This window comes from Mycteria americana, chromosome 5 (genome assembly GCF_035582795.1).
Source record: "Mycteria americana isolate JAX WOST 10 ecotype Jacksonville Zoo and Gardens chromosome 5, USCA_MyAme_1.0, whole genome shotgun sequence".
Classification (NCBI taxonomy): Eukaryota; Metazoa; Chordata; class Aves; order Ciconiiformes; family Ciconiidae; genus Mycteria; species Mycteria americana.
Window position 1 is genome coordinate 68,638,221 of NC_134369.1, and position 8,384 is coordinate 68,646,604.

Here is an 8,384-nt window from a genome sequence, read left to right on the forward strand (position 1 = left end):
TTGAAGCAATTAATATTTTTGTCTATACTATCTTAAATAAGACAGTATCTATGTAGCTCCTTCTCATTGTATTAGTGAAATTATGACATCAAACTGTTGCCTGGGGAAAATATGTTTCAGACTGGATGGCTAAAAAAATTTCCTAACTCATTCTAAAGCTTAGAAACTGGTAGGCTGGGGCTGCTCCTTCCCAACAAAGTGTTCTCATACAACTCCCATAAGTAGGCAGCTTGGAGTCTCACTGACAAGGGCAATTCCATTGTAACGCAACGCCTGTACCGCTGGCTTCCTGACACTACTCCACAAGCTGCTGCAATAGAAGAAATATACTCAGAAGACAGAAACGCACTCCAAGTGACACCCACTGACCTCTGGGAAAGGTTTTACAAACTATCCTTAGCAACGAGCTTTCATTTACCTTCAGTACAACAGAAATGCAAAAGTAGCATAGAAATACCAATGCTCCAGTGTTTTACTTCAAGCACAGCTTTGTCAGACTCAAGGACCATGCCAGTGACTCTGTTACCCCATCAGTATCTAATACACCTTTCTCGATTTCATTAAAACAAACAATCTTCCTCAATTTTGGATTGTTATGTTTATTTACCTGTCTTTCTCAGCATGCCAGCTCATTTTATTATTGTTTAATGTTGCCTTCTCGGAAAACTCAGTTTGCCTCAGTGGCATTTCTTGAGAATTCAGAATATGCTCAAGAAGTCTCCCTTCACCTAAGGCAGAAAAAAAGAAAGTTACATTTACTGTTAAGTTTGTTCAATATATTTAATACTTTCTTTTCCTTTCCAGATAAGTCACCATTATATAATAATCACCAAGGATATTAAAAACAATTTTTAAAATTTTAAAATACAGATTTACTGCAGATAAGACAAGTCACATAAAACCACTCACACTATGTTACTATGACTGCTTTACATTAGCAAAGTCAGAAAACAGATGAATGAAACTGTGACGGCAACTAACTGAGTCACAGAGAAACATTCTGTCCATAATGTCACAGACTTGTTGTTCTTCCTTTGTCTCATTTCATTTATTCCAGGACCCACGGAACAATAGGAATACGTGACAGTTTTGTAAAAAAGAGATAGAAGCAGCAGTCTGAGAAGCATCTGATGAAGACACAAACAGGCATTTTGTCCATGATAGAGTAAAATGGCTGGATCTTTTAAATGTTCTTCCTCAATCTCAGATCCTCAATCCATCGTAAACAGAACCAGCTAAAAAAAGATGGCTTATTTTTGGATGAAATCTTCAAAACTGAGTTTCATGGCACTAACCTGATCAAAAGCAGTAAATTACTTCCTTTGCTTTACTGATGCTATTTTCATTACAATGGCCTAGAGACCCTATGAATGGATGGTTTTGGTGGTTTTTTTTTGGGGGGGGGGTGGGGGGGGGTGTCAATCCAACCAATGATAATGACTAAGTTATTGACTAGATCCCAAGTTTTTCATTATTCTATATAATAGTCCTTAAACCTGAAAATGAATGGTCATTCAATTTTTCATCTAAGAAAACATTTCAGTGAGCAATCATGTTGAGATGCTACAGGTTAATCAGTACTGTCATTACGTCTTTAGTTAGTTAAGAGTAAGTGACTTATCCACAAAATTATCCCTTCCCAAACATACTTTCAAATATTCTGGATATACGTATTTAAGTGCCAGCAACCCGACAGCTCAGATTAGGTGGGGACCACACAAAGTAAACCTCAGGCCATACTATTCATGCCAGTGGAGGACAGGAGTGTCTTACTCACAGTACCTTCGCATGTGGATTTGGGAATATTTTCCTTTTCTGTTACAGGGTTTTCTTTCTTTGAGATTTTCACATTTTTTGATACAGGTTCTGGAGCATATCTCCGAGGGACTGGTGTCTTTAGAGGAGATTTTTGTGTATGAATGCCTTGAAATTGGCTTGAATATGCTTCAGGAGGAAAAAAAAATGATGTTATTTAAATGTTAACAATTTTCTTCATAGGAAAACAAATCTAGAAAAAAAACCCATGGCAACATTATGAACTTTTCACAAAAATGCAAAACATTACAGAACTAATTAAAAAAGTAAACAGGAAGAAAGTTTCATACTTACAAGTGCTATTATAAAAGGATCAAAAAAACCTCCTAAACATAGTATGAGCTATTTCATTACAAGCTTCCACATAGATTATTTCTCAGTAAGATTATTTTAGGTTAAGTCTAGGCCTCTCTTGGTGCAGACTAAGCAGTCAGTAAATACCAAACTCTCACTTTAATTTAAACTGGAACATTTGCAGAATAAGTGGTATATGTTATATTAGGCAATAAAATCAATGATACAGAAGCAATGTTTACTAATCATTACTGATGTGATGTACAATCCAATATTAATGGAAACAAAATTAATGCAAAACTAACACTGGAAGTAAGATATTAAGAATCCGTCTTCACCTTGGGCAGGTGGACCACTGGTAGGAAATAAACCCCTCGGACATGAAGACACTCCGTTAGTAAGCAATCGCTGCTCTGGCTTCTCAGATTGTTTTGTGATGACAATGGAGGAAGGTATGTGAATTTGCTGTAAGCCACCCGTGTTGACCGCAGAGCTAATGAGATGGGACTAAGAGACAAAATGACAAAGTATTTCTGATATATGCATTAGTTTCCCCAAGTAAAACTCTAAGCATGAATACTTGCCATGTAATCATATTAATCAGTTTTTGACATGTTATTTGAGAGAAAAGTCATTTACAACAACCTCGGAACACAGACAGGCTTGGACATTATTCTGCTTTTCAAAAAGCACGCAGGACTCTCCGAAGAAACAATTTATAACTGTTCTTAGATTTTTAATCCGACTGGCTAATGAAAGTTTCTTCAATTAACAAAGGTCTAAACAATTTCTTAGTGGGAATGAGAACATTTCACAATTTTTGCATTTACTTTCCACAGACACAAAAATTATGGGGAGGGAGGGGAGCAGATATCTGGGACAGAACCAGAAATAAAACTTTTCCCAAAAAGCTCTAAGCTCATGTGCTGGCCACTGGATCTTTCTTTCTAATACTAAAATATCATCCAAATTACTATAACATTAACACTGAGATACAGAAGAAATGATTAAGCTAAAGCTTCTGCATTGTTACTTAGATACCTGAATATTCATTTGTTGCTCCTGTAACTTTTCCAAATGCTGAATCCGTTGCACCATGAAAGCGTTCATTTGTTTTTCAAGCTCACTGACTCTGTCATGACAGTGGGGTTTCTCATGTTGAGTCTTCATATTTGTTTGCTGTTCAGCAACATGCTGCAGTTGTCTGTCTGTCTCCTGTAGTTTATGAAGTAATGCTGAAACTGAGTTAACTTTTGCTTCCAAATCATTTTGAACCTGCAAGGGGGGGGGCGGGGAGTAAGGGAAAAAGCCTTACTGCAAAAGAGGTGCAAGCATAAAGAGAACAAAACATCGTTCCCATCATCATGGAATGATTTGCTTCCCAAAAGACACAAATAAAATACTAGTTAGCCCTAACGTTTGGTAGTTTAGCAATACTATAAAATTCTTCTAAAAGATAAATCAAATGGTCTCTGTCCATTTGCCCAGTTAGCCAAATCCAAATTAGTTCTCTCTGGTATATTGGTCAGTAAGTCTGAGATTACTAACACACAAAAAACAGTACACACACACATTCAGTCTCTCTGGCTCTACTACCAACCATTTTGACATCTACTATTTTAAGTGGACAAAGAATTAATATTACCACAAGCTACCTACTTTAAGAAGCGGAGCTGTAGTAGCAATGGCAGCAGCAGTTGCTGCTGCGATGGTTGTTGCAGAATCAACTTCCTTGTGTGTTGACCTAGTGTCTTGACCAATGCTTTCCTTTTTTTCTGTGGAGGCATTTCCTAAGAGCTGTACCTTCACCTTCTTAAGTACAGGAGTATTTTGAGTTCTATAAAAATAAACAAGTGCCTGTAAAAAGCATTGTTTTCTCCATATCCCCTCCAAGCAAATGATTTCCCACATGCAGCACTGGTATCACTACTTATATAAGCATTTTTCCTTGAAGCTCTTGATGACCCAGAAATAATTTTATTCTCATCTTTTAACATGACATGGGAAATTTCTCAGGATTATGTTACAGATTCTAATATAAAAGGCACTTCTGCAACTGCAACAAAGAACATATTTACAGGTTGTATTTTGCAAAGTTCAGTGTATTAGTAGCAAGGTCCAACTAAATTTCTGATCTTCAAGATTTCCAGCCTATGGATAAACAGCATGTGTCCTTATCTGTCTTTAAAAATATTATACTGTTTTGGCACGAAATGAATTATCTATCAGAGCAGATCTTGCCTGACTCTTGTATCATGAAATCATTAATTCAAATAGTCTAAAGGCATTACCAAAAATACATAAAATGAACAAGATACTCCAGTGAGCTCTGAATGATAAAACAAACTGAAAACATCTTCATAGACAGAGCTCCAGTGAGCTCTGAATGATAAAACAAACTGAAAACATCTTCATAGACAGAAAAAGAATACTAACAGAGAACAATAAAGAACACTTTTTCCTTACTAGCTATGCATTTTGGCAGAAGCTGAAGAAGTAGTATAGTAGCATACCTGTACAGAAACAGAACAGCTGAGACACTAACAACAACATATACTTACTTTTGCTTTAACAACGCTCTCAAAGCCTCTTTCTGGCCAGTAGCATATTGAGAAATAAAAACATCATCTGTGGGGAAGGACATAAAATATACTTTGTCGGGTTAACTGACACAAAATGTCTATTTTAGAGGTACATATTTCAACAACATGTACAATTTTGCTGCAAAGAATCTGTTGCATGCACAAACCACATGATCTATTGCAACAACAAATTGTTTCCCTTCACTAAGTAGCAGACTTAAATCACGATGAGAGTAAGGGTAGGCTTCATTTGACACAGTTTTATCTAGTATTGAATGTTGGTATCAATAAAATCTATTTTGGTATGCTGTGAGAATGACAATACCTTACCTTCATAAAATTTGGGGAAAAATGCCATACAAATGGTAACTTGAGCTCAGCAACCCATTCAATAAAACCCTGCAAATTCTAACTTGAAAAAAATGTAATAATAATAAAAAAAGAACTGTGATATTAGTATTTCCCCACAGTCATCATCAATTACAACAAATATTCTTAATAGCTTTAAATTATGCTAAAAGGATTGCAGGCTCTCCTTCATTCAGTGTTTGCTGGGCAGAAGTAACAACCCAAGATGTGGCAGGTTCGGTGTTTCGCTACTGCTGACTACACACAGCTAGTACACACATGCTGATAAGCCAGCTTGCTGCTGCCTCTGTGAGCACAGAAGAGGAAACTGAAGTATTGATTTTTGGCCTTAAATGGGGGTATTGATTTGTGTTTCTTTCCTCTACAAGGCCACAGATATCCAAGAAACCTGCAGAAGTGTACTTTCTTTAAAAAGTCTTCACTTTCCCAAATCTGATTGAAACTGACTGGCAGATTCAGAATTTAAAGGAAAAGGCATCAACAATGTGATTTCTTAGATTCTTAAGGATTAAAAATATACTTTTTATGGTGTAGGTTGCTTGCAGAAAAATATGAATTTGTAGTACAATTACTCACAACAGGAAAATGCATCCAAACAAGGTCCCCTACCCCCCAAAATTCTCTATTCAGAGACATGAATAGCAAAAGGAATCTCAACATTCTCGTGCACTGGTAGAAGTCCCTCTTAGTTAATCACAAGAACTACATAAGTTAGTGTAGTGCCAGCAAGACTGAAGTAAAATTTGCAAAATTTAAGAATGTAAATTACAATTATCATCTTTTTATCAAAGAAACCTTTGAATATTTTCACTCAAAATTTTCTATACTGAAGAAAATACCCAAGATAAAATTAAAGCTCCCTTTTCCTCTAATTAATCAGTTTTGTTACAAAAAAGGGACTGTATCAGTACATCGATGTCTCTTACCTTTAGGTCTTCTGCTATCTTCCAGTAGCAATGAAGGACCTTCTTGTACTGCAGTGTCTCTAGGATAATCCTTCAGAACAAGAAGAGCAGAAAAGCATACATCAAAGCCTCTGGTATCAGTGGCCAAAATTTTAGAAGTGGAGGGAATTGCTGAATACACAAACGTAAGCATCTCCACACACTAAGAGAAGGTCTTAGAACAAAACATGTTAAGATCTCTACTGCAGAATCATCTCGACTTTGTAGTCAAGAACTCACATGACGTTTTAGGGAAAAAAACCCCAGAAACACAGTTCAAATTAAAAGTATATATTCTAAGTGCTGATTAAGTGTATTCTCCTCATTTATGGCCAAAGAAGCAGTAGTGAAACTGCACATGTTTAAGTTTATAAAAGTTGCTAATCTCAAACAACTCAGGACTACCCATACACACAGAAATAAGCACTCATAACACTGACTGTGGAACTGAAGGGACAGAGCTGAATTTTCTTGAAGTGAAATCCATGAATAATCAAAGTCTATGAGGAGTCATAAAGGCAAGTTAGGAAGGTAAAAAACTGTCACTTAACCTTATTTGATGGTGGAGTACTCCACCATATTTTTTGAGACTTTTGTTCAGCTCACTAGGTCTACTTTGAGCCATGTAGAGACATTGCTGCAATCGTTTCACAGCGTAGGTTAATTTTATCCTCATGCATGCTTATCACTATATGGATGCCCTAGGCACAAGTTTCCACTTTATGTAAGGCACAACAAACAAATCAAAAGGAAATAAGCCATGTAATTGTAAGTATTAAAGAATTCCACATAAACTAATGTCCATTTCATTATCTATGATATGAAGAGAAAAAAAAAAACTACAAAAAGTGTTAGGGTTTTTGACAAATATTGTGCCATGTGTAACTGCCTTTTCAAAGGAAGAGTTACACTAAAATTTAAGAACAACCCATTAATACCACATTAGCAGCAACTCAAAGAGGAAAGCAGCTGCACAGTTATTGTGCAGAAGCTGAGCCAAAGATTTGCTATGCTTTTACAGAAGCTACAACTTTGTGAGAAAAATACTGTTCTCTTAGTTCGGGATTGCAGGAAGCACCAGTAACTTTTCTTACCATTTGTGATAAAAGCATGGGCTCTGTAGAATTTTCTACTGAAAGCAGATTTTCTGGACATCCTTTAGCACTCGGGACTCCTGAAATAAAAGCAGTTTTACTGTGATCATAATGATTTGTTATGCATTTTCAGTATCCCTTGACTAACCCAAGTCTCAACATTTCCTCTGCCTGTATTTTGAACATCTAAACGTAATGACTTTCATAACACAAATGACCACAGCCATCGAGCTGAAGCTTACAAACATTAATGAATTCTGTAAGCCTGGATTATAGACTTGTTTTACAATATACGAAAAAGTCTCTGAAAAACAGAGCATTAAAAAAGTCGATAATGTCTAGCTCAAATCCAAGTCTAAAGATCATAGGAACGTAGAAAGTTACTTGTCTAGAGAGACAATTATATGATAACACATCTTACAGAAGAAGGACACTGAGGACAGTACACGTTGTAGTTATGTGAGAGACTAGTATGTCTTCCTAACACTATAAAAATATCCTCTTTTGAAGCTGTTTGAAGCTCGACCCCCAAAAAACTAAAATCCCTTCCCCAAACTCCAAAGACTGTAATTGATATGTATTTTAAAGAAATAAAATGAATATTCTATCTGATTATATAAGTCGCACAGGCTGTGTCAGTTTTGAATTTGAAGAGTACATGGTACATCACTACAGTCTCAGTCTATTAAAAAAAGACTTAAAATTATTTACTTAATACTACTACAAATAGCTTTTAAAAAAATTACAGAAAAGGATGCAATGTATTTTTTTCATATTGTTTACTCAGCTATGTGAGCTTCCTTGGTACAGGCAGTTGACCAGTATATGTTGTTTGTGTCAAGCAGGTGGGGTTTAAGAGGGGTAGGGTTGGTTTGTTTGTTTTCCAAGACTACAAGGGAAGAAAAATAATTTTAACAAGTAAAATTTAAAATTATGGTAGGTAGCAAGGAAACTTGTTTTTTTCCTAAGAGTTTTTTGAATAGTTGTTTAACTGACCAGCTCTGAAACTCATATTGTTCCATAAAACCTGCAAAAACTCTGCAAATTCAAAAAGACTAGAGCTGAATTACTTTCTCAGAATGCCTGCTTCCAACATTTAATATTTATTACCTTTCAAATGTCCAATAAACTTCTTTAAAAAGGCAAGCTTGTACAGCTATAGCTTGAACATCTACTAGCTCAAGCTCTCCAGTAAAAAATCATCTTTAATGAAGCAGAGAGAGAGGAGAAGTGTTTAAAAGACTTTTGATCTCTCTTCCAGTATAAAACCACAAAATAATTCACAA

At 35.8% G+C, this 8,384-nt stretch overlaps 1 protein-coding gene across 8 annotated transcripts in view; it reads right to left on the minus strand.

Moving 5' to 3' along the window:
* The window catches only part of KIAA0586 (KIAA0586 ortholog), a 78,893-nt gene that overhangs the window by 69,388 nt on the left and 1,121 nt on the right, over positions 1-8,384 (minus strand). For all 8 annotated transcript variants that reach the window (XM_075503831.1, XM_075503828.1, XM_075503834.1 and 5 more), the window contains exons 2-9: positions 7,099-7,178; positions 5,987-6,056; positions 4,671-4,737; positions 3,769-3,946; positions 3,151-3,384; positions 2,448-2,616; positions 1,783-1,944; positions 608-728 (exon numbers count right to left, since the gene is read on the minus strand). In XM_075503831.1, coding sequence (XP_075359946.1) covers positions 608-728; positions 1,783-1,944; positions 2,448-2,616; positions 3,151-3,384; positions 3,769-3,946; positions 4,671-4,737; positions 5,987-6,056; positions 7,099-7,178 — 1,081 coding nt within the window. The remainder of the gene's footprint in view (positions 1-607; positions 729-1,782; positions 1,945-2,447; positions 2,617-3,150; positions 3,385-3,768; positions 3,947-4,670; positions 4,738-5,986; positions 6,057-7,098; positions 7,179-8,384) is intronic.